We start from the raw sequence: 25,377 nt of genomic DNA on the forward strand, positions 1-25,377 counted from the left end.
TATATATATATACACATATACACACATACATACATATATATATATATATGTATGTATATATTATATAAATGTGTATATCTATATCTATATATGTATGCACGTCCGCCTCACATTTAGGAAGGCGCCAAATTTAATTCCACCTCCGACCCTCCCTGTGTGGAGTTTGCATGTTCTCCCGTGTCTGCGTGGGTTTTTTCCTGGTCCTCCGGTTTCCTCCCACATGGCAAGACCATGCTTGGGTAGGCCGATTGAAGACTCTAAATTGTCCCTAGGTATGAGTGTGGATGGTTGTTTGTCTCTGTGTGCCCTGCGATTGGCTGGCAACCGGTTCAAGGGTATCCCCCGCCTACTGCCCGATGACCGCTGGGATAGGCTCCAGCCCGCTCGTGACCCCCGTGGGGACAAAGCGGTACAGAAAATGTTTTACTAAGTAGCCTCCCAACAATTTTGTCCGTATATGTTTATTCTAACAAATTTGCCATAAGTTCAACTACATTATTTCACAATTTAGTTTTTAATTAACCTACCATACAGGTTTATGGAATGTGGGAGGAAACCAGAGAAAACATTAAGTACAGGCATGTTTTTTAAGCACATTTTATTTCTTCTACGTAATTAAGCAGCATTAACTATGTTTGTTAAAAAAAATTGACATGTCAAAAACAAATTTGAAATAACAGTATATCTTAAATGTTAAAAACTACTTTACTGTAAAGCTATGCAGGGTAGATACATGGAAAATTAACAGAACCATCGTTAAGTAAAATATAAAAACTTTTAAGAGCCTGATATTGAATGAAAATAGTAACCATGAGAAGAAAGTGGCATTTAAATTAGCTGGGGTCCAGTCCAGTCAGAGATTTTAAAGATGCGTCGTTTTTTTTTGGAACAAGATATTTGATAGCCCATGATAGCAGAGATTTTGTGACTTGAAACTTGCTAAAGTCCTGAAGATTCTGCTCAGACACCATGTAAGTGTATGAGAATGGCTCTCCGTCAGCGTGAATAGTGAGAGTTTTTGTTCTGTCACTTTGAATGTAAAAGCTGTCTGCAACAAAGCCAGAAGCCTTCTCAGCGTCAAACAGCCACGATGGGGGGCTTCCATTTAGATGAGCCTCACCTTCCTCCACCCCAATTGCCGTTTGTGCTTCTTGCGCCCACTCCCGTTTTCTCTTTGACTGTCTCTCAATGCGCTCTTGTTGCGTGTTCACGATCCCGTTTATAGTCTGTTTATCTTGGGGAGCAGTGTGACTATTAGCTGTTGCTGTGTTAATGCTGTCCGATGAGAGTGGTTTTTGATACGGTGGTAAGGTGTAATAGTCCCTTTTGCTGTGTTGCAAATCCTCAGGTTGTGGGCTAGTCATGGGAAGTTGGGTACCAGTTATGTCCACATGACAGTTTTTATCCTGGGACTGTTCATGAGACAGTTCTGTTGCCGGGGACTGCATTGGCATGGATTCCTCGGATACACTTGAGAGTGAAATGCCATTCGGTGGAGGAAACATTTCCCACGGTTTCTCCAATGGTGTGATGTGCTTATTAATCAAATCTACACATACGTCGTCATTTTGCGTGACGCCACAGTTCTGGACTTCTCCCTTAATATCTGTAAGATCTGCTGTTTGGCGGTCTGCGGCGTCAACACATGATTGGCTGCTCTCCGAAAGCTGCATATTCAACACTGCGTCCTCACGTGTCGTCAATACAGCAGCATTTTCTTTTTGGCCCTCCATTGTATGTCCTTCTGGGATGAGGAGACACTTAACAGGAACACTGAAACACTCTGTGTCATTATCTTCAAGCCGCTCAATGTCCCAGCTGGTGAGAGTGAACATCTCGGGAGGAATCTCTAATAGTTCCCCAATCCATGGGCAATCCAGAATTATTTCCTGAGACGAATCCTCTTGCGCTTCTTGTATTATGTGATTCTCCCATTCACCGAGAAGGTCAGACAGATTTAAGTCATCGCGGTTCATTTGGGAGCTCTGTGTTTCCTGGAAAAATACAATCCTCCATGTCTCCAAGATTTTCTGCTGGACAGAGACCAAAGATGTGCAGCAGGGCGTAATGACTCTGTCTAGAGTTATTAACTCTGTATACATGCTGTCGACTAATAAGAAGAACTTGCATTGGGTCGGTTCTGTGCTTGTGTGAAACTTCAGTTGGTAGTTGCTGATGCAAACCATGTTATTGACCAGACCAAAGAAAGTCTCCAGATGCTCCGACTCCTGAAGATGTTTCCATGCAGATGGGGTGAGAATGGAGGAGATCTCGACTGTACCATCAGACAGAAAGATCAGGTCAGTGGGCTCTTCCTGGTTTTGGGCCTGAGATGGAGACATCAGACCAATGGAGGTAACAGAAGCCCTTAGTTTTTCGGTCGGGCTTTCCCTCTCACTGTCATAACTCTGGATGAGTTTCTCAATCCACGGAGACAGTGTTTCCTGCTTTGGAATCAAGGGTCGCATGTTTGAAGATTTGGCTTTTTCTTTCGCTGTCCCGTTAAGTAATCATTGAAGACTTACTGAGTGAAGTTCCATCAGATGACCTATAGGACAAACACAGTAACACAAACATAACAATTATCATGGTATCATCATCATCACCATCATTTCACATTAAAGGGACACAAAAGCCATGTGGGCTATTTTTCCATTAACAAGCTCAATCTTTTTGGATAAGGATGTAAAAAAGTTATTTTGCAAAAAAAAAAAGTTATTTTGTATTCCATTCATTCATTTCGGAGGAATAAGGAAAAAATTAATGCCTTTCTGAAACGGCCACTTTTCATGAGAAATATGGCCACGCATATCTTGCTGGGATTGTACAGCCATCGCTTGACATAATAATGGGGATCAATCAGCCTAAAGGTCCTTTCGGCGACCATACTCAGCTGTAATGTCGGCCTCGTCGTTGGAGGTCCGGTGCTCCGAAAAGTAAAACCTTTTACTTTTGGAAAAGCCGACCTCCGGGGGTTGTCTCGCAGATATTAATTCAACATTGATACCCATGAGCCGACATAGTTGGCGGCGAGTGGAAAGCCTCCCGACTGTGCAACTTTGGCTGTTAACAAGAATATTAAAGGGCACATTAATTTTACTGAAAATGAATCAATACTTGGTGAAAACAGAACGTGACAAACCTTGCCAGGAAACAATATGCATTAAAATGCGGAGCATCGTGCTTTGCTCGTGAAATGAAAAGCAGGACATGCACGACGTCGAGGCGGTCTTTTCAAACGACTCTAAAACAAATTCGTTCCTCATTCCTGGGTAGAGAGATATTGACATTTTCCTCGTCTGCTTGTGACCAGCAGCGTAACATGCGCCGAAACTCTTACCGGAAGTTCATCCCGTATTCGTTCTCTGGCAGACTATGGGAATAAGATAGATATAGATTGCGTTAGTTTTGTTCACTTTTTAATTCCCCGTGATGGTGCAGGTTTGGCAAATAGTAAGCGTACATCAACAGAATTGTAACGTTCCTATGACACAAACAATAAGGCTCCGTTCCACTTTGTCCATGCCCCCCCTTTGCATCCACGTTTCAAATGATAACCTGGTATACATCTTACTGCAACTGTCTCACGTTTTATAGCGGATTAAAAAAAACAGTATTTGACGACTGCAATCATTTTATGTGTGTCTAAAGCCCTGACTTAGAATACAAATGAAAAGTTAAACTAGCGTATTTGAACATTACTCAGCTACGTATTTCCGCCACGCCAATGGTGCGTTCAGGTACAGCAAAACTCCGTGTGTAACAATGTTTTCAAATTACAAAGACCGACTTGTTTTGGAGTGTTCAGCAGTCGTTTCCAATAATAACAATAATGGATGTATGAAATAAATATTTTCATTTTGAAATCAAATCTACTCGTGGTATTGTATTTTGTATGCAAATAGGACATTCAATTTCCCCGGGGCTTGAAATGCACCACAAGCCATGTCGGGTTGTATCAAAACAGTGTGAAGTCAAGTGTGCGGACTAAAATGTTGTTCGGTAACAGCACAGGCTGCACCCATTGGTAAAAGTGACGCACGTTTTTATCTCAAGGTAAGGCACATCTATTTTACTCTTGAATTTGGATTCGTTAAAAAATGACCTAGCAAGTTCCGGACATCTGCAAACACACACAATTCAATTTAATCACAGCATTATTGACCTCTCCTAGGAACAGTCATGTGTGAATTATAGATTGCTAACAATGTTTCATTTTTGGGGGGAAACCAGTACAACAAAATAAGCCTATTGCCAGCTGAATCTTTGAACAGAAAATGGAAATAAAATCCATTTAGATACATCGTAGTTTGTGAAGCTCCCTGTTGACGAAAGTCATGACATTCTTTCTTCTAGTTGACATATTCTATCGACTCGCAATCTTGAGTATCCACTACTGACTATTCGTGGTACAGTGTAAAGTAATAGCTGTATAGTAAACCCATTTTTGTCAGTCATGTTGGTTTTCCTTCACAAGACAGCATCCCTGTGGATTGTTGTTATTGTTGTTGTTGTAGACGACTCCCGTGTCGTTCAAGAAGGCCTATTTTATCTTTTTGCCTGGCTAGACGTCATTCATTTTATTTTAAGGAGAGCTACTTTTCCCCCCGTACACATTTTATGAGTAAAATCGTTCTCATGTGTCTTCATAAAATGTTCATGACATACTTTTGGACACCAATCATGTCTAATCGGTTATTTGGATAAGATTCATGTCTTCGTATACTAGCTAGGGTAGTTCTTTTGTTAAGACAATTAAAATATTTTTAGATGTTACATGCTGACATGTTCGACTGTGTCTCCAGTCTTCAGATGCGTCATCCGACGTACTGCTGACTTGTCATTTATCGCCTCTAAAGTCTAATATGTTCTTACATTCCCACTACAATTCTGCTAGTCATTTCCTTTAGTATTCAGCCACTACTTGAAAGTGTGTGTCTCTTTCGATCTGAAACTCAGGCTAGCCTAGCTGTCAAATTATTGTATGATAATTGATGGGGTGGTTATTATGTGAGCCACTTAAAAGGATGGGGAAGATTTACATGACAATTTGCTCACATAAACTTTTCCAAAATTAGGCAGATTTTACACTTGATGGCTCGGCATAATATATCCCATTTTATAACAGATTCATTTTGAGGCAATGTGTTTATGTTATCATTTTCAACTTGTTTTTGTTTACTCGTCATTGAGCAATTTCTCACAATAGTTGATCTGCAAACTGTCATTAGCAAACAGAATTTGAGAGTGCAAAACCAGAAGTCTCCGAGTCCAGAAATGCCAGATTCAGCGTCAAGTGATCCTGGTTCAAGGGTATTTGACCCTCAACATTCCCAGAACCTCCTCAGAGTTCTTCGTACCTTCTGGCAAGAGCAAAGCTTCCATGATGCACTCCTGGTGGTAGACGGTGAGGAGCTTCCTGTCCAGAAAAACATCCTGGCTGCAGCCAGCCCTTATGTCCGGTAAAGCAACATATATAAGTATATATATTTTAGCTGTATTTTACGATTAGTAGGTCTGATGGTGCTCATGTTAATGATTCTATTGTAGGACCAAACTGAACTACAATCCTCCCAAAGAAGATGGCTCAGTGTACAGGATTGAGCTACAGGGGGTCTCCATGCCCATCATGAAACAGATTCTGGACTACATCTTCAGTGGTGAAGTGAGTGCAAATGTTTTCAGAAGCATCTTAGATTTCTGTTTCCTTTTGTTTCACTTTGTACTTACCTTGCCCTGGTCATTGTTTACGTTCTTGTCTGTGCTTTAACATTTACCTGACCTCTTCTACAGATCACTTTGAATGAAGGGACCATCCAGGACATGGTGCAAGCATCTGACCTGCTCCTCATGACTGAGCTCAAGTTGCTGTGTTGCCAGTTCCTTGAAAGCTGCATCACAGCAGAGAACTGTATCGGCATCCGTCTTTTCTCCCTCCATTATTGCCTGCACCACGTCCACTACGCTGCCACCGAGTACTTGCACACGCATTTCCGCGATGTGGCCCTCACAGAGGAGTTTAGGGAGTTGCCTCACAACCGACTCTGTGAGGTGCTGTCTGAGGAGAAGCTTAACGTCGGTAATGAAAAGCATGTTCTGGAAGCTGTGGTGCGATGGTTAGTCCACGATCCAGACGCTCGCAGGGTATGTGCTCAGTGATATCGGATGTGGCTCACCATTTCTTTTCTAGTTATTACAGGCCTCCCGTTTCTACCAAGGATCAATTTATATGCACATGCAATGACTTATCCAATATGGCTTTGTTCTCATTCATGGGACCCACTTGCACAAACTCCCAAATTGTTTTCTATACCGTCCGAGCCAGCATTCTATTTGTGGGTGAGCTAGAGTGTGTCCCATCTGAAATATTGGAGTGGTCATTAGCCAGTTGCATGGTACATACAGTATGGAAAAACAATCTGACATATCCCCGTTTAAAGACAATTTAGAGTCAGTTAACCTTACATGAATATTTTGGGAATGTGGATGAAAATCGGAGTATCACGCAAGCACAGGGAGAATTTGCAAACTCCAAACAGTAAAGATTTACTGACTGTTTATCCTATTGTTTGAAATAAGGTAACCCACACTATTTTCCTCTCTAACAACACCTCTCTAATGTAGCATAGTTTAGTTCTCAAACTTTTAACACCAAGACCCATCTAAAAAAAAAATAGTTCTCCATATACCACTGTAATGGCCCAAAACTGAAACACAGTAGGAAAGAAGTAAATACATAGATACAGAGTTTGAGGGTTTCGTCCTAAAAAAATGCAGTTATGTAAATACAGATGTTAAATACAAGTGAACTATACTCAAAAAGTGCTTTATTTGAAGAAAGAAAAATGTACAAGAAACATACAAGAAATGTAACTGTTCTCACTTTTGACATTTTATTTTTCAAATGTGTTGATTAGGATCATTTAGGCTGATACCAATCTTTGTATTTGGATGATGTCAAACTTGCACTTCCATTTCTGGAATAATCCAGATGTGACAATCGACTCCATGAGTTCTTTTTCTGTGCCATGGATCTTTAGTTTCATTTCCTTTCAAATTTCATGCACATTTCAAGTGACGTACTGATATGGTTGTGTTCACATTTATGGGACATGAATTGCTCTCTCTCGCTCTCTTTTTCTTTTTTTTTTCTCTCTCTCTCTCTCTCTCTCTCTCTCTCTCTCTCTCTCTGTATAAATAAATTTTGTGTAATTGCAGGTCCACATGAAGGAAGTGATGTCTGCCGTGTGGTTGCAAGGCTTGGATCCAAGCTACCTGAGAGAACAGGTACTGAAACAGCCCACAGCCTATGTTCACTCTGACGATTCAGTTTATTATAAGTTTCCTTGCTGTACAGATATTTTTTGACAGGCCAGATTGTCATTTGTGTGCATGTGTCATCATTTCCCTTTAGGCCCTGGGAGAGCCACTGATGAGAGAGGTGATTAGAGACTACTGCCAGCCAGTGCTAGGAGAGAGTCCGTTGCAGGGCGAGGCTCTTCTTGCTGCTTTCAAACCTCGAGGTTACTCTGAGTGTATTGTTGTCGTCGGCGGAGAGGATCGAAGGTATGATGCAGAAATATATTCAATCATGGTAATCATAAAATGTAATCTGAACAACTATTGTGCTAAAATAAAGTTAGTTGTTTTTCTTCTCTTTGGTAAATACGTATGTTTGAGGTGTTAATGACACACAGTGGCCAAACACTGTATCACTGTTTTTTAAATGTTATTTTCATCATTACTATTAATTGAATTGGTCTTTAAGTAGGGCAAAATATCTAACCCTCTGTATAAATATTTGAAAGATTATGTTTATATCTGTAGCCTTCCAGCCCACCTGCACTTGCAGCACTGCACTGGGCAGTTGTTAACAATAAACAAGGATTTAAATTGTTTAGACATGGCATCATCTCGAACAGCCTATTCATTATTTGCTTGTTTATTTTGGATTTTATTACGTAGCTCCTTGGATAAAAACAAAACAAAAATCACCCGGACAAAATTTCTCCTGACCGCAATCAATGACAAATGTTTAAATCCCACAAATGATTATGCCTTGACGGAGACCTGTACTTGCTTAGGCAGGGCAGCTTTATTTATACAGCGTATTTAATACACAAGGTAACTCATTGTGCTTTAGTTAAATGATTAAAAGTACAACACTTAAAGGATTTAAAAATGGTCATAAAGACATCTAAAATTAATGTTAATTAATGTCATAAGTAATTTTGTTAAAATCTATTAAAATTAAAAATACTAAAAATAAAATAAAATTATATTTTCCAAATTATTTAAAAAAAAAAAAAACATGTATAAGAGTTCAATCATGTTAGAGTTATTTTTAAAAAATTCAGCTCATGTGATTGCGTTTAACTTTGGGCTGCACCATGTTACCCAAGTCTGCAAACCTCAGATCTTAGCTTACTTAGTACTCTTAGTGTTAAAAATAGTTTATAAAAGTATAAGTAACTGTAGATCAGTGCAAATCTGTTTGTTTTCCCTACAGGACCAGAAAACCCACGGCTGTGACCCGCTGCATGTGTCCACTCTATGACACCAACCGACAAGGCTGGATTGAGCTGCAGCCTATGAGCATTGCCCGTGTGGGTCATGGGGTGGTCGCTGCCGGTATGTGACAGGTCATACCCATTAGGTTTTACGATAATGTGTCAAATGAGTATAGTCTGAACCTGTGAGTCTCAACTGGTGGATCGGGACCCAAAAGATTTTACTATTTTCTTTTTTTGTTTTGCCAGACCAGAGGCAAAGAACCATAGTCATTAGTCATAACTATTCTGTAAACAAATACAGTAACAGCTCAACTAGCAATATGCTTTTGGCAGTACCTCACACTAATTTGAAACAGAGTTTAAAAATGTATTTTAATAGAGATTTCAAAGACTATATTAAAACAAAAAAATAATAATTCATTGTTCTTAACTTCTATAAATGTTTTTTTTTTCCTGTGCTTTAGAGGGATTTCTATTTGTGGTGGGTGGGACAGATGAGAACAATATCGTCTTGGACACTGGTGAGAAGTACGACGCAGACTCCAATACATGGAGCCCCATCCCCCCAATGTTTCAGGTATACTGACCAATTCCTGCGTTTCTTCAAATTGCTCACCTCGTTTCTTTTCACTCAGAGGTAAAATAGTACAGGCTTTTTATGTGAACATTCAAGGTTTTCGGTATAATTCTGATAAATACAATTAAAAAAAATTAAAATAATTAAAAAAAAAAAACCTGTTTTGAATCCATCTCAGGAGGCGGCCATTTTGTCACTTGCTGTCGACTAAAAATTACATCACTGCTCTGCAGTTTTCTAAAGCTGAGCCGTGATTGGTTGTGAGACCTGACAACTCTGATGTCATCTTCAGTTGTCAGCAAGTAGCAAAATTGCCGCCCCTGAGACAGATGAATTTTGCTGTTTAACTCATATTCCACATTAATATTGAAATTAATCAGAATGGCGTGTTTAGACCCGTGGGAGCACATACAACATATAATTGTAAAGATAATCCAATCCTTAGGTAGACTTCCGCTTCAAGGTACGTATTTGTCAAATTTTCTTGCGTATCACTTTGTTAACAAGCTGAGATAGTTATATCTTTTAGTTTTTACCTATGCTGTTGAATTTTTTATAGAAATATAAAAGTGTTGGACAAGCTAAAAGTTTTGTTCCTGTGCCATGTAGTTTTCTGAAGGACTTTGAAGGAGAGCACTTAAGTAATGTCATTATTTATGCAGACTCGCCAGAACTTCGGCATGGTGGAGCTGGATGGTCTAATTTATATTCTTGGTGGGGAGAATTCTGAAAGTGAACTGACTACTGTGGAAGTGTTTGACCCTCACGTCAATACCTGGAAGATGCAGACCAGTATGACCATGATACGCAAGGTAACACACCTTGTAACAAAGTAGAACGTGTGAGTAACCTGGTAAATGTTATTGAGCTGGTAAGAATTTGAACTTTACTTGCTCCCAATTTTCATTTGAGCATCTTCCAGTTAGTACATGAATAAAATACAACTTAATCATAATATACTCTAATTCAAGACAGCATGGAGCAATGATAAACACCATGAGGCAACCCTCATAGTCAAGAGGTTCCGGGTTTGAAACTCAGCTCAAGCCCATATGTGTGGAATTTGAATGTTCTCCCTATTCTTGTGTGTGTGTGTGTGTGTGTGTGTGTGTGTGTGTGTGTGTGTGTGTGTGTGTGTGTGTGTGTGTCTGGGGGGGGGGGGGGGTTCTCCTGATACTCCACCGTTCCCCCTCATTCCAAGAACATGCATCTTAAGTTAGGGGATAATGTTAATGTAATGTAATGGGTTGTTTGATTGGGCAACCAGTCCAGGGTCCCAGTCCCGGCCTCTTGCCTAAACACAATTAGGATCTTTTGTCAGGGTTTCCTAAACAGTTGCAAACAGTTTCAAATGGTTGCAAATTGTTTTTCTTGAACATGTTCAAAATTTCTTTGCGAGAAGAAAAAAACTGTTGACCAATGTCTGGCTAACATCTTTGCAACCATTGGCAATCTTGAACAAAGCCTGACAAAAATTAAACATTCAGGCCGTGCACAAACCTTCGGTAACCTTCTCTGCTCAGTGAGATACGGGCTTTTCATTGCTCTGATATGGCACCAGGAATCGGACTGTCTGTGCCCAAATAATGCATCTTATGTACTCTAAATCTTATCCCCCCCAGGTGGGTTGCTATGCCACTATGAACAAGAAGATCTATGCCATGGGTGGCGGTTCCTATGGGAAACTTTTCGACTCAGTTGAGTGCTTTGACCCCAAAACCCAGCAGTGGACAGGACTCTGTCCACTCATGGAAAGAAGGTAATGATCTCGTTTTGTGTAAATTCATTTTAAGAGTTATTTCAAGCATTTTTCATGTTGAAAGGATACATTAACACTAACTAACATGCACACACACAATTAACAACTCTTCATTTTGGAACATGAAAAAAGGAAATTGATTTAATCTGCTAATCTGTGATGCATTATGTGATGATGTAATCTTCACACAGTCATCTGGGGTAGTGATGTCACTCACATTGTTTTTTTCCCCCCAAGACGTTTTCAGCACGTTGACATCTAAAGTAGTAGAGACATTCACATTCAAGCTGAAACTGTACTATAGTATTACAATGATCCCTCGTCACTTCGCGATTCACTTTTTGCAACTAAGCGGGTTTATAAGTCACGGAAGAACGGCGTTTGAATACACGTTGATAGTGCAGGGCGTGCCTCTGATCGATGTGAGTCACTGCGGACGTGAGTTCAAGCGCAGGAGGTGGCAGCCGGCCACACGTGAGGGAATAAGCACCAACCGGTGCAGAAAGAGTCGGGTGTGCCAGTTTGTTCACAAAGGAGACAAGAGTTCTTTGATACTGATGTTTACTGTGATCTTAACTTGATTTCACATCACAGCCACACCGTAGAACTGGTGAGACAAACCAACATATAAACTTGGGTTTGCATACCACTTTGGGCTACAAGTGAACAACCGGGTACTTTACTTAAACTGTTTAATTTATCAACTTTGCCATGACACGTACTAGGTCGGCCGTTCACTATCGCGTTGTAGCATTACGTCACCTTCCCGCTTCTTCCCCGGAAACAAGAAGTGTCCTCAAAGTTAGACTTACTTTTGGTTTATATCCCAACTTGACAATATCACGTGTTTGTTCTTTTATTTACTTTAAAGTTACAATACATGCACAGAACAGTGTAGTAATGGTTATTAAGGGAATGGGCAAGATCTATGTTGCGTAAAAGTATTGAGGAGGTTTTAAAAATCTTTAATATGGTGTACTGGACCACAATGCAACAAGAGATTCATGGGCAACCATGATTCACTGTGATTTCGCTCTGCATGATGTCCCCCGGGTTAATGACGTGTGTCAATCATGAAGGTGTACAGTTAGTATTGCTTGGCAAGGTAAACCACACTTCAAATTAACTTACAATATACCCATGCCCTCTAGCGGCCAACAAGAAACACTACGCATTGGAAATGTCAATAGCATAGTGTTTACATTTCAAAATAATACTACATAGAGGATTTTTTTTCCGCTGGTGGCTCTGGAACACATCACCCGTGAAAAATGGGGGATCACTGTACAGTATTTTCTACAAAGTGTTTACTACTAGAAACCTTTACTTGAAACATTTGGAGTGGCAAAACAGTTAATTCAAGCTTTTCAAAGTACCAACAGGTTGTGTAAAGCAAAGGTGCAACTAATGCAGGAGATCCTTGAATTTTGAATTGCTGTATTGAATCAGCTTCATATTTTATTTAACTGTTTTTGTATTACATTTTTGAATAGTATCCCTGGCTATATTAGTTTGGTGATGTGCTTGACCTATTTTCTCTTGAATTTCATTTGTCAAGCACACCACCAATAAAAAATTGGATTTCAAATATTCTCTTCTTAGCGTATTCAACTGCACTACAATTTTGTAACTTCCTATAATTCAAATTCGTTATTTGGGCAATTGTATTGGATATGAGATTAAAATGTGATGAATTAGATTAATTAATTACAAATTAGATCCCATTTCCATTTGTTTTGCTGTCTGGTAGCTTGCTTAACATCCTTAGCCTCTGTCTGTTCCCTCAGTTACAAGACAAAATGAATACAAGGAATTTATGTTTTTACTCCATCTCTTAAACTTTAGCTGTCTAACCTTCTATGTTTTAGGATTGCACAACAAGAACTGAAAGCCAGCTTTGTGGTCACTGTCACAGCACCAATAGTGTCAGTTTTAATTTCAGTTTGACTTGTTTTAAATATCTGCTTCATCGTTTAAATATGTTGCACAGAATAATGAAGCAATAGTAATTGCAATTGTTGAGTTATAATGTGTACTTGATTAAAGAATAGCAGAGTGTCTTGACAAATAAATGTGCCATGTTACATTACCAAATGACATGGAACACCACAGTTTAGACTGACGTTGTTTTTTTGGCTAACTTGTCATTCAAAGAAGACTTCTTTTTTTTGCCACATGATTTTGTCAAATATTATTGACTTTCTGAAATGAGCCCATTTGAGAATCCTTGTCAAAAATAACTTTGCATAAACTTCAACAAGGTTTAAAAAGGTGAATGATGATAAAAATTGCTAGTGGTAGCTCTATTTTTTTTAAAGTGAAGACAATTTGTACTCGATGCACAATTTGTCTTAGTGGGCCACATAAAATCATGTGGTGGGCTGTATCTGGTCCCCGGGCCTTTGGTTTGACACCTATGTCGTACAGTGAAACCTCTACTTACGAACTTAATTTGTCTCGTGATCCCGTTTATAGGTTTACGGTGTATTAGCACCCTCTGTTGGTTAGAAACTATAGTCAGTTGCTGACAGACTATTTCCGTATTATGTCTCTTTCTCGCTTTACCTTTTCTGAGTAGTAGAGAAAAGCGCACATGCACGTAATGCTTACGTAATTGACATGACTGACCGCCGCTTGTTTCGCCTCCCTGACAAACGTGCGGCAATCAAATGAGTCTTGTAGGAAGCACGCGACTATTGGACAGGTTCTGGTAGGTGACTGACGTATAATGTGACGTCTGCCCCAGTCAAGGCACACATGTAGTTTGGCAGTACGACCGTCGTGAACGACAAAAGAGTTGTGTGGTCTTATAAGGGCATTAGGAAACATGATTGACTACAAAAACTTCTTACAAACTACATATGAACTAGTCATAAAGCTAACACGCACACAGGAAGTGACCGAGCAAAGGGTAGAGATAATAAGAAAATGACACACTCTGACACTCTGAGAGCAGTTCATGGGTTCGGAAGTCAAATTTGGTTTGAAGGAAAAGGCATTTAAAAAAAAATCTTGAGGCTCCGGTTTGTATCTCGAAATGTTTGTAAGTATAAAGTACCGTTGAGGTTTCAGTGGACAGTTTTCTCTGTGATATCACCAATCGCAGCCTTCATAAAGTGATCAACCATATACGTAGATTTGATTTGATTGGATAATGGATGGGTGGGTAATGGATTTCAAAACAAAATCTGTTCTATTTGTTAGGTTTGGATCCGTGGCCTGTGGCGTCGGTAAGGAACTCTACGTGTTTGGTGGAGTGAGAAGTAAAGAGAACGACAACCCAGAGCAACGTCATATGATGACCTGCAAGTCTGAATTCTATCATGATGAAATGAGGAGGTTTGTATATGCGGACAGCTACTCAAGTGAAGTGTCTTTTGACTCATGTTAGCTTGCAGTAACGGCAATTTCTTTTATTCTTGTCTTTAATAGGGGACACAAGTAGTTTTTGAAAATCATTTGAATTGATCGGTTCAATATGTGTTTGGACCGTACAAATCACATAGGCACACATAACTCTTTTTACTGGGAGCAGCAGAGCGCAACAAGCTAATGGAATTAAAATTCCATCCATCCATTTTCTTCTGCATGTCCGGGGTGGGGTCATAGGGGCAGAAGCTTTAGGAGGGATGCTCAGACTTTCCTCTCCCCAGCCACTTCGTCCAGCTCATGCCATGGATCCCAAGGCGTTCCCAGGCCATAGTCTCTCCAGCGTGTCCTGGGTCGCCCACGGGATCTCCTGCCGGTGGGACATGCCCAGAACACCTCCCTGGTGAAGCGTCCAGGAGGCATCCTGATGAGATGACTGAGCCATCTCATCTAGCTCCTCTCAACGTGGAGGAGCAGCGGCTCAAGTCTGAGTCCCTCCCGGATGACCGAGCTTCTCACCCTATCTCTAAGGGAGAGCCCAGACACCCTGCGGAGGAAACTCATTTCAGCTGCTTGTATCTGGGATCTCTGCCCTTCTCTTCTCTGCCCACCCTTATGCTTGAACATGGTGTTCGTTATGGACAATCCATGTCAAGCACAGAAGTCCAATAATAGAACACCACTTTGGTTCTGATCGGGGGCACCGTTCCTCCCAATCACTCCCTTCCAGGTCTCACTGTAATTTCCCACGTGAGCATTGAAGTCACCCAGCAGAGTCCCAGAAGGAGCGCTCTCCAGCAGTTCCTCCAAGACTCCAAAAAGGGTGGGTACTATGAGCTGCCGTTTGGTGCATAGACACAAACAACAGTCAGGACCCGTCCCCCCACCCGAAGGCGGAGGGAGGTTACCCTCTCGTTCACCGGGGTGAGCCCCAAAGGACAGGCGCCCAGCCGAGGGGCAATAAGTATGCCCACACCTGCTCGACACCTCTCACCATGGGCAACTCCAGAGTGGAAGAGAGTCCTGCCCTTCTCAAGAGGACTTTTACCAGAACCCAAACTGTGTGTGGAGGCAAGTCCGACTATGTCTAGTCGGAACTATTCTGCCTCGCACACCAGCTCGGGCTCCTTTCCTGCCAAAGAGGTGACATTCCTTGTCCAAAGAGCCAGCTTCTGCAGCCGGGGATCGGACCACCAATGTCCCCGCCTCTGGCCGCCGCCAAACTAATTAAATTAATTCTAATTAGTTCCAAAACTAAGTGCCTCAGAAATTGGATGGATGGATGGACGGACGGACACCATGGGTCCTGTCGTTTGACAGTATATGGCAGTAGATCCCGGTGGTTAAAGTAGTGGTTAAAGTAAAACGTTGATGCTGTGTTGCCATTAGCGGGTAATATATATTCCATATATTTTCCCAAAAAATTGTGCTTTTCAAAGTCTAAGTCAAAGTCCGCTTTATTGTCAATTTCTTCACGTCAAGGCACACAAAGAGATCGAAATTATGTTTCCCACCGTCCCACGGTGACTAGACAACACTCACATCAAATAGCACAAAGAGTAAAAACGAACAGACAAGAGCAACGAATAAGTAATAAGCAAATAACCCAAATAAATAAATAATAAATAAATAAATAAATAGACAAATAAGAGCGGCAAAATGGAGCAAGCGCGCTAATAGCAGACAGCCAGATCATAGCGCAAAAGAACAGGACGTCATGTAGCAGAGGGGGGAGGGAATTCAGGATCCGGACAGCTTGGAGCACGAAGCTGTCTCTGAGTCTGGTGGTGCGGGAGCGCAGGCATCTCTACCTCTTCCTAGAGGGCAGAAGTACAAACAGTACAAAAGAGTGAGCGGGGTGACTCACATCACACACAATCGCGGCAATTTGAGGTTCAGCTAAGCGGTTTGACAAGATAAGATGTAGATAAAGGCCTATAAAGGTGCATTTCATTTACCGTCATGATAAAATTGATTGTTATTCTTTTTGGATCATCAATGCATCTAAGTGGGGCCACTGTCGGGGAAAATAATTATTGCTGCGATTTTTCAAAGCGAGCAAGAAAGCGGATGGGTTCCTCTGCGAGTGACATACTCTGCTCCCTTGCTGTTATGTCTCCGCCTTGTGTAATTTGTTATATTGTGTGAAGCTTGCCACACTGGCCATGACTGATGCGACTTTGTCTCCTTTGTTCTTGGTAATGTCATTCTTGTGCCATTTTTTTCCCCTTCACTTGATGATTACTGCCAGTCTTCACTGTGTTCCGATTTAATGCCTTGGAAATTATTTTGTAATGTTCTTCTCACTGATGCCAATAAACAATGACCTCTTTGGGATGGTATGTGAGCTCTCTGAAGATTATGGCTTGTGCTCTTCTATGACAAAAAAAGCCTACTAGAAAAGATTTACTCGCTTTTAACCAATGTGATGATGTGGTTTTACGCAGGTGGATGCTCCTAGATGACCAAAGTCTATGTGTTCAGACTAGCTCATCATTCGTCTATGGTGCAGTTCCCATCGGAGGCAGCATCTATGTCGTTGGAGACTTGGACACCGGTCAGTGAAGCGCAGCCACGGTGAATGAGCGAATGCAAGCTATTGATTTGAATCATCTGAGTGCATTAATTGTTGTGGGCGCACAGGTACCAGTTTCGACTTCGTCCGCGAGTTTCGCCGCAGCACGGGAACTTGGCATCGTACCAAGCTCATGCTAGCCAGCGACCTCTCCAAAACAACCTGTGCCGCACTTCGGATCGCCAACTGCCGTCTGTTCCGCCTTCAGTTGAGCCAAGGCATGTTTCGAATCAGAGTCTGAATTGAGGAAGAACAAAGCAGTTGGCGCATATCCCTTTCACTTTTGCACACTTGAAATGTCAACCCACATATGATATGTCTGGGTTTAGGGAATTAAAAAAACACTGAAGTATTTAAGTGGCTAACTATGCTTGTTACTTTCTGATTTAGGGAGACGGTTTGCAGTATACAGTTCATGCTGTATGTCTTGGTCGCAAAAACTATTGTTTTCTTTTTATAGCCTGATTTGATTCATTGATTTGATCAAATGCTTTGTTTTTTAACCAAATATATTTAGTCATGATTTTTATTTTATTTATTTTTTACTTCTGGTCTACTGCTTGATGGGGGATTTGAGTAACATTGGATAAAAAAGCAGTATGGATACTTAAGGGGAAATGATCCAACATGGTGTATGTATTTTTGTTTTTTACTGTTCTTATGGAACATTGAGTTAATCATTTGGAAATCGGGACAAGTAAGACTGGAGAAAAGACAAAATAGCTTGCAAACACATTTAGCAAGTTTGCCGGTATGCTGGAATTTCTCATTTAGTGTCAAATGTTTTACATATAGTTCGTCTTGCGTAAGTGACAAACCATCATTTTAAAAACATTGCATTGTTAAAAGCAACAAGGTGCTTGGGCTGTGTCAGAACATTCGTTTTCTTTACTGCTTTTCGTCTACATTATTGCGTATTGAGAAGTGGCACCACTAGGAAATTTTGAAATACGGCTTGTGAGGAAAAGGAAACCGCTAATGTAATTTCTGAGCCACAACAGGCATAATGTCAAAGAATAATTGGAAAAAGTTTGTTCTGGCTACCATGGTGGCCTTTTTGGTACCTTGTCTTCCTCACAGTTCAAATGTTCTGTGTTTGAATTGTTTATCAGAACTTCCTTTGTGGAGTTTGCATATTCTCACCGTGTGTTTTTATTCGACTAGCTTCATCCTACAGTGCTCAGGGAAGGTTAATTGAATGCTCTCAATTGTCCATTATTCGTATTTGTCAGCAACCTAGTTGATTGAAAACTAGTGTAGAAAATGGTAAGAAGGATGAAAAAAGGCTGTATCTTCATTAAATGGCAGAATACTAGCATCACTGACAAATGCAAAAATCAGTATATGTAGCACATTCACCGCTGTCTTCTATGTTTTATTGCATCCAGACTCCGACTGAATGTATATACACACATACACACTCACACAAAAATGTAACTGTATTTTGTTGAAGCCCTCGTGTATCCATAAAAAACTTTTACCATATTATGTTGTATGTAGGTGGCTCGGTGGTGCACTGGTTAGCATGTCCGCCTCACAGTTAGGAGGGTGCGGGTTTGATTCCCTGTGTGGAATTTGTATGTTCTCCCCGTGCCCGCGTGGGTTTTCCCCGGGCACTCTGGTTTCCTCCCACATCCCAAAAACATGCTCGGTAGGCCAATTGAGCACTCCAAATTGCCCCTAGGTGTGAGTGCGAGTGCGAATGGTTGTTCGCCTCTGTGTGCCCTGCGATTGGCTGGCAACCGGTTCTGGGTGTCCACCGCCTGCTGCCCGATGACGGCTGGGATAGGCTCCAGCACGCCCGCGACCGCCGTGGGGACTAAGCGGTTCAGAAATGGATGGATGGATGGATGGATGGATGGATGGATGGATGGATGGATGGATGGATGGATGGATGGATGGATATTACATTAGCAATGGTATACTGAGGAGGGGGTGGGTACTGCTCTATTGTTTTCAATATCACTTGTACACCGTTTACTGCTACATTTGCACTCTTGATTTCTTAAGTTACTAACCCAGGGGTATCCAAACTCAAGGGCCCCTGTCCTGCCTGTTCCGTGTCATGATGTCGCAACACAGCAAGGTGACATGGAAAACTGGACATGCCTGCACTAACCTATTTAAACTTGGATTACCACCACTGTGAAAATTGTGCGTTAAACTGATGAATTAATTCCAGACTATGTCTTACTTCACTGCCATAATTGAAAGCACTTTGGAGACAAGCGCCTACATCTGTATCTACACTTTCAGTATACGCTCACGCTCAAAGAACAAACATGTAAAAAAAAGAATTGTTGAAAAAACTTATAGCATAGCAAAGCTGTTTGGGTTCTTATTTTCATTCCATCACATGTGCGCTTCCAGTAAAGCTGTCAGCAAGTCCTTTAATACAGGGATTGTCAACCGATGGTCCGCGGGGTGGGCCGTGGGGGTATTGCAGGTGTTCTGCTAAATTAGAACTGGAAAATAATTGGAACATTATAAAATTGCTTTATTATTTAGACTTGATTTATTTTCCAGCTAGTTCTGTGAATCATTTACCCATCCAAATTATCAAAATGAGCTGAGATTCCCAAAGTAGACAAATAGATGCAAATAAATAGCCTGTATAGGTCTATCCTCCTTTGGTGCAAAATAAAATAATATTCCGCCAAAGCAGTGGTCCCCGTGTTGCTTCTTGGTTATAATGGTGGTCACGTGAACAAAACCAGTTGAAAACCCCTGCTTTCATACACTCCTCATTGTTGATGGTTTCTTCTGATGATGATTCATTTCCTCTATTAATATTGTAAACGGCATGACGTGAGTTAGAATTATGACTGGTGAATAAAGAACACTCGGCAGTAGCCTATTTCACCTGTTTGTTAACAGTTACTGTAACTACAGTGACATATTGTTCCGTTCTTCCATATTGGCACTTAATTATGCGGCACAACGGTACAAGTCTAATCTGATAAGGAGGGTTTTATTTTATTTTAGGCAAGTGGAGAAAAACATTAAGCTGTTTATCTTGTATGAACGACTATGTTTTGTCAAGGTAATTAAAGCACCAAAATAATTAACGTGTCTAATCCCTCCTTTCTTTGCGTTTTTCGGATGACTTTGGATCTATGGATCATTATTTGCCTTATCATGCTATCTCTCAAATGCAAAGTGACATGCATGCACGTCACTTTATGTAATTCAGCGGTTTTAAAATGCAAATTGTTTGCTCTCACCATGCTGATGGCGAGTTACTTCCCCCAAATGTTAACCCTTATTTGGATTCTCTCATTCTAGAGCACAGGTGTCAAACTCAAGCCCCGGGGGCCAGATACGGCCCGCCACATCATTTTATGTGGCCTGCGAAGTTAAATATTTGACCAGTTACTAGTTTGGTTTGAAAATGAGTTATTTGTCAGTTTGTTTTGTAGTGTATACTGCATATAATATGAGGTGCTTATACATTTATTTGGGTTGACAGTCATAATGGCCCCCCCCAAAAGAAACTATGACTACAATGCGGCCCGCAAAAATAATGAGTTTGACACCCCTGTTCTAGAGCTATCAGCTTTAAAAAAAAAAAAAACAGACCAAAAAACATGGTACCCTGATGTAATGAAAGAAAACCCATTGGACACAGAAAGGAAGCTAATGAATGAGTATCTCGGGAGATCAGAAAGAAGATCATAGACAAGCATTAAAAAGACAAGCATATTAAAGATAAAACCTCAAAGACACTCTCCATGTTGATGTGACTACAGTTTGTCATGATTATATTATTATATACTTACCGTAGCCAACCTCCCTATTAAAGGTGAAGAAGCCCAGAATGACCTACAAAGAATTTAGAGGTGTACTCTAAGGTCAAGTTACATGAGTGGCGTATCACACCATCCATCGTGAACATTCTGGGAGATGACCAAGGAGGACACCACTTTTGAAAATAAATCATTAAAAAAATTGCCAAACTGCATATTGACAAGCTACAAATCTTCTGAGAGAATGTCCTGTAGAGAGACTAGACAAAACTGGCTTTTTTTTTTTTCTGCCAATGAACATGTTGAGAGCAGACCAAGATAAGAACATTGTCCCTACTGTGAAACACAGAGGTCGCTTTGTTAATAGCGTTGTAATAGAGTTGAGTTGATTTTTGTGAGCACATGCATAAAACATATTGCACTTTATGTTGGTTTGCTGTTTGCAGTTTTGTGTCAACTTTGAATGTGATTTGTTTTTATGCTTGAGCGCTTTGCATGGGCAAAAGGGCTGTGCACGCCCCTGGTGTATTTTTATAGGTATCATTGGACGAAAATTCTTCCTCGTAACAAATAACAGTAAAACACACGACCTGACCAGATAAATGAAAAAAGAACATTTGTAGATGCGTAATTACGTTCATTTGATTTGCTGCCTGTGTTTGGTACATATTTTCGGGATTGTGATTTTAATGAAGGAATTCCATTTTTTTTTTTTTTTTTACCTCGGATCCTTCCATTTTTACATATAAACGCGACTGGTTTTCATTCTACTCAAACGCCTTTGCGAGAATTGTGGAGGATGTAGAAGGCTAAAGTAAAAGAGGAGGTGGTGGAGGAGTATGCAGCCTTCGGTATACAGTCAAGCGCAAAAGACACAAGAATAAGGCTCATCCGCTCGCCTCCCCATACCCGATTGACGTCAGTCCAGTATCACATGAACCGGCCGCGACCAATCGGCGCGGCGCTCCTGGAGAGAGCTGGCTCATTTACAGCAAGATAGGGGGAAAATACGGAATAAAAGGGAACCGAGCCAGTGAGCCTGTAATGAGCACAAAATCCCAGGGAGGAAGCAAGACCCGCCGCAATTGGAGCTTTCTTTACTTTTCGTGCTACTCCCCCCGTCATTCTGTCGCTGGATTATTCGTTTTGGCTCGGCGGCGGACCAAATGGATAAGGCCATGGCCCTCGCATATTGAATCGCTCATTGGCAGCGGGAGGGGAGTCAAGACGCGCACCGCGGACACATTTCATGGAGCATTGTGTGGGGAGGAAAATGGTGGATTGTTTACAGTGTCTCATCAAAACCTTGCCCTGTGTGGATATCCTGTCATAAAAGTGCTCGACGGCTCCTTTAGTGCCTGTCTCGGCCTCGTCTCCAGTAATTAGTCGTGTACGAGCACCACTCGGTAGGTAGGTACCCCCTCCCCCAGCTCGATCAGACACTGCTCATTTTTTTATATACATGTAGGTAGGTGTCTTGTTGTGTTGGAGACTTGTGCCAAGCGATCGCGCTCCTCTCCTCGTTTTGGAAAAGAAAAAAAAAGGTTGGATTTTTGGATTATGGATTTCAACAGCGCTGGCGGTGGCAACGAACTGCACAACAACCAGTTCTATCAGTGTGAGGAAAGCAAGCCTTTATTGGGGGACATGTCGGAGGGGAATAATAACGCCAAAGTTGCCGCGGGGCCGTGCAAAAGGAGCCTGCAACATTGCAGCAGCAGCGGAATGCGCTACAAGCTGCTCCACGAAGGAGACATCCAGGTGTGCGTGGTCAAACACCCTCGCACCTTCCTCAGCAAGATCCTCACCTCCAAGTTCCTGCGCAGATGGGAGCCGCATCACCTCACGCTCGCGGATAGCAGCCTGACCTCCGCCACCGTGAGAATCTTCATTTTCTAACCGCGAGTGTGCGTGTGTCATTAGAAAATGCTGCGTCTCACATTCCACGGGCAGCGTTGGTGTTTGTCTTTTCTTGTCTGGACGCAGCAGCAGCCGAGTGCCAAGATTGTGCACAATCTGTTTGACGCAGTTGGCGAGAAAGCAGCGTGTCAGCATGTTGATAGCAGTGACATTGTGTTTGACAGGAGCCTTCGTCAGCTCACCTTCTGAGTTTAACACACCTTGCCCCTTACCTGGAGCTCGGAGAGATTTTTCTTTTCACACTGGGGTCCACGATACAATTCGAGGCCTTTCCCTTGGCAATCTTTGAACATCAGTTATTTCAAGATTCCTTTATGGCCGACTCGCACATCCTCCTCACAGTTCTATGGTTGGGGGTTCAAATCAGAGTTTGAATGTTGTTCTGGCCTTTCTTGTCATTTTGCAGATTTTCTTGGTATTCATTGGCTTCCTTCCATATTTGAAAACGTGTTTTATTTTAATTGTGTTTGGCTGTATTTGCTCTGCAATTGGCTGTTGATCAGGTCAGGTCCAAAGTCAACCGGGAACTCCAACTCCCCTCCCACCGTGGCCCTGATTGGCAGTAAGGAAATTAGATGGATGGCTTCCTGCCTCCTTCATATCCAGTAACCCGACTTAAAGCCGCTATCGAACGTCTGACAGAGTAGGGTTTTATTAACAGCTTGTGATGAGGTACAAATGATATATGAATGTAGCTATTCAAATCTGTAATTCATTTTCATACCATATATCCTCTTCAGGGAAATCAAAGCCTATGGCACACTGACTAGGGACCATCATATCAATATTAAGATATAATAGTGTCTGTGTCCATGAAAGTATTATTATTTTTGCAAGTAACTGTAACACTATGTCTGGACATAAACACTGTGCCTGAATACAGGAAAATTGTGTTTAGACATTGAAATTTACTTGGCCACCATTTGTCCTCATAAGTGTTGCTCGAAGCCCATCCCAGTTAACTTTGGGCCGGGGTACACCCGGAAATGATCAGGGTACATATACATATTAAGGCTTGCATCAAAATTGGGGTGTCTACCCACCCAACAAAAATCAGATTTTCCCCCTGTGGATTAATCACGCTTTTGCAACATGTAAAAGCAGCATTATCTGCTGCAGTGTCTTCCACTGGGCTCCTTTCTTGGTATACGGAAAACAGTGTGAAAATGATTCATCTTATCTCGTCTTTTCTTCAGGAGGAGTCAAACTCGCCATTCGCTTTTTTAGCTACTGTAATTTCTGGACTTTATGGCACACCTGAGTGCAATTGGCGCCAGCTAAAATTTGGAGAATTGTGTTTGTATACATCAGCCGGGTTGGACTATAAGACGCAGGCGTTTTAATGTTTAATTTCCATATGTAAAAGAATATGCACAAATGATGCAATATTGTCCAAATCATGAAAAATACATATATAAACCGCACTAAACTACAAGGCGTAGGGTTCAAAGCTTGTGCAAAAAGTAGCGTTTTATAATTCGGAAAATACGGTAGTTCCCTACATGTTTAGGGTAAGCGGTGGATGTAAGCGGTGAATATAAGCGGTGGATGTCAGCAGGGATGCGCTTTGAACTACAGAAGTCGATAAAATCATAATAATCAAAATCAATTAAAATCCATTAATTCACCAGTTGCAGTTCATAGACAAATAATCACACTCACATTCTAATAATATATGGGTAATAGAGGCTGGGTTTACACTGCAGGTCCAAGTGTCCAACCCCAATTCAATCCATATTACCCCTTTCTTCCCATTTACATATCAAGTGATACATTCTGGAACACATGAACAACCCACAAACGCGGATGATGAAATTATATTTAAAAACAAACTCCACAAGCCTCAAAACTGGACAATGAGAACATGCTAAATAAACATTCCTAAATAAATTTGCATGAAGCCGACATATCTCTTTGTAGCCACTTCCCACTGCAAGGACCTTTAATGTAAACAAGCCTAACGTCATTCAATGTCATACAACTGCAATCATTCTAAAAATCCAAAATGTTGTGGTGATCCTTCTAATAATTTCAGAGGTTGACAAATACCAAAGTCTCCCACACACATTAAACCATACCCGATGTTATTGCGGCATTCAAATGGTGATTCTGCTCCGGTGATTTAAGGCAAGCACATTAGCACAAAATTCAATGCGAACGCTGCATCGTATCTTAAAATCATTAAATCGATCGATCAAATTTGTCGTTCTTTATGTCAACAACGCCGCGCGTGCGCCCCACAGACCTAGTATATAACTATATTGTAGTGTTAACAAAGTACCAGGAAAGATGTGGGTTTGGTAAACGGCTCTTTATTTAACAAAACAAGAGTCCAACGAGCCAACAGCTACTGAACTGTAACGATAAAACACACGAAATAAAATATATCAAATAACTATAACATAAATAACAAGTTTTTCAAACCTTGTGTCACTCCAAATCATTAAATCCTTCAAACGTGGGGCCGTTCGTCATCTTCGTTATCCCGTGATCGAATCCTTTGTCCTTAATGTAAACAACCGCCGCGCCGCTGACGTCACTTGTTGTTCAAATTACAGTAATCCTTTGCTACATCGCGGTTCGTTTATTGCGGTTTCACTACATCGCGGATTTTGGAATTTTGGAAATTTGTGAAAAAATTCACATATAAGTCACTCCTGAGTATAAGTCGACGTATAGTCCAGAAAATACGGTAGTCATATGAAATACATCACATTTTGGAGGTAAATGGACCAAAAATATTTTCTTAAAAACAGAAATGTTTTTCATTAAGATTTTATGTAAATACTTTCCCTATATTTTTGCTCGAGACTTAACTGCTTCAGAGACAGAGGGTTTTGCAATATGGCCTGAAATTCATATCATGGCATTAATTGAATCTTAATACCCTCTTTGATGTAAAAGGGTAAATATTTTCA

At 41.1% G+C, this 25,377-nt stretch overlaps 3 protein-coding genes across 7 annotated transcripts in view; 2 read left to right on the forward strand and 1 right to left on the reverse strand.

Moving 5' to 3' along the window:
- Window positions 1-587: 587 nt before the first annotated feature.
- acd (ACD shelterin complex subunit and telomerase recruitment factor) lies at window positions 588-3,699 on the reverse strand. 5 transcript variants are annotated; one of them, XM_085914296.1, is made up of 5 exons: window positions 3,341-3,699; window positions 3,143-3,268; window positions 2,895-3,063; window positions 2,526-2,548; window positions 588-2,444 (listed from the first exon to the last, which is right to left on the reverse strand). In XM_085914296.1, exons 4-5 carry the CDS (start codon window positions 2,538-2,540, stop codon window positions 834-836), a joined length of 1,626 nt encoding a protein of 541 aa, XP_085770422.1. In that variant the 5' UTR covers window positions 2,541-2,548; window positions 2,895-3,063; window positions 3,143-3,268; window positions 3,341-3,699; the 3' UTR covers window positions 588-833. The 5 variants fall into 5 exon arrangements, with proteins under 5 accessions (XP_085770422.1, XP_085770421.1, XP_085770419.1 ...); XM_085914295.1 differs by having other exon boundaries at window positions 588-2,447; XM_085914293.1 differs by having other exon boundaries at window positions 588-2,548; window positions 3,341-3,365; window positions 3,464-3,698.
- A 238-nt stretch (window positions 3,700-3,937) lies between these two features.
- On the forward strand, window positions 3,938-19,818 carry gan (gigaxonin). Its single transcript, XM_085914290.1, has 13 exons — window positions 3,938-4,056; window positions 5,232-5,462; window positions 5,551-5,665; window positions 5,794-6,144; window positions 7,219-7,287; window positions 7,415-7,566; window positions 8,510-8,631; window positions 8,978-9,090; window positions 9,753-9,902; window positions 10,713-10,849; window positions 14,054-14,188; window positions 16,666-16,775; window positions 16,862-19,818. The coding sequence occupies exons 2-13, from the start codon at window positions 5,278-5,280 to the stop codon at window positions 17,032-17,034; spliced, it is 1,812 nt and encodes a 603-aa protein (XP_085770416.1). The 5' UTR covers window positions 3,938-4,056; window positions 5,232-5,277; the 3' UTR covers window positions 17,035-19,818.
- A 1,707-nt stretch (window positions 19,819-21,525) lies between these two features.
- cmip (c-Maf inducing protein) overlaps window positions 21,526-25,377 on the forward strand; it is a 39,888-nt gene continuing 36,036 nt past the window's right edge. The window contains exon 1 of the mRNA XM_085913821.1: window positions 21,526-22,417. Within this exon, the coding sequence (XP_085769947.1) occupies window positions 22,100-22,417 (318 nt within the window). The 5' untranslated portion in view covers window positions 21,526-22,099. The remainder of the gene's footprint in view (window positions 22,418-25,377) is intronic.

Source organism: Syngnathus leptorhynchus, chromosome 6 (assembly GCF_054491065.1).
Source record: "Syngnathus leptorhynchus isolate UIUO chromosome 6, UIUO_Slep, whole genome shotgun sequence".
Classification (NCBI taxonomy): Eukaryota; Metazoa; Chordata; class Actinopteri; order Syngnathiformes; family Syngnathidae; genus Syngnathus; species Syngnathus leptorhynchus.

What these genes read in the sequence shown, in the direction of transcription:
- acd (XM_085914293.1), bottom strand. Translation starts at nt 2,468, where the DNA reads ATGCGACCCTTGATTCCAAAGCAGGAAACACTGTCTCCGTGGATTGAG.
- gan (XM_085914290.1), top strand. Translation starts at nt 5,278, where the DNA reads ATGCCAGATTCAGCGTCAAGTGATCCTGGTTCAAGGGTATTTGACCCT. An exon ending in GTATGACCATGATACGCAAG is followed by an intron (nt 9,903 to 10,712) that starts GTAACACACCTT and finishes TATCCCCCCCAG; the next exon opens with GTGGGTTGCTATGCCACTAT. An exon ending in TATCATGATGAAATGAGGAG is followed by an intron (nt 14,189 to 16,665) that starts GTTTGTATATGC and finishes GGTTTTACGCAG; the next exon opens with GTGGATGCTCCTAGATGACC.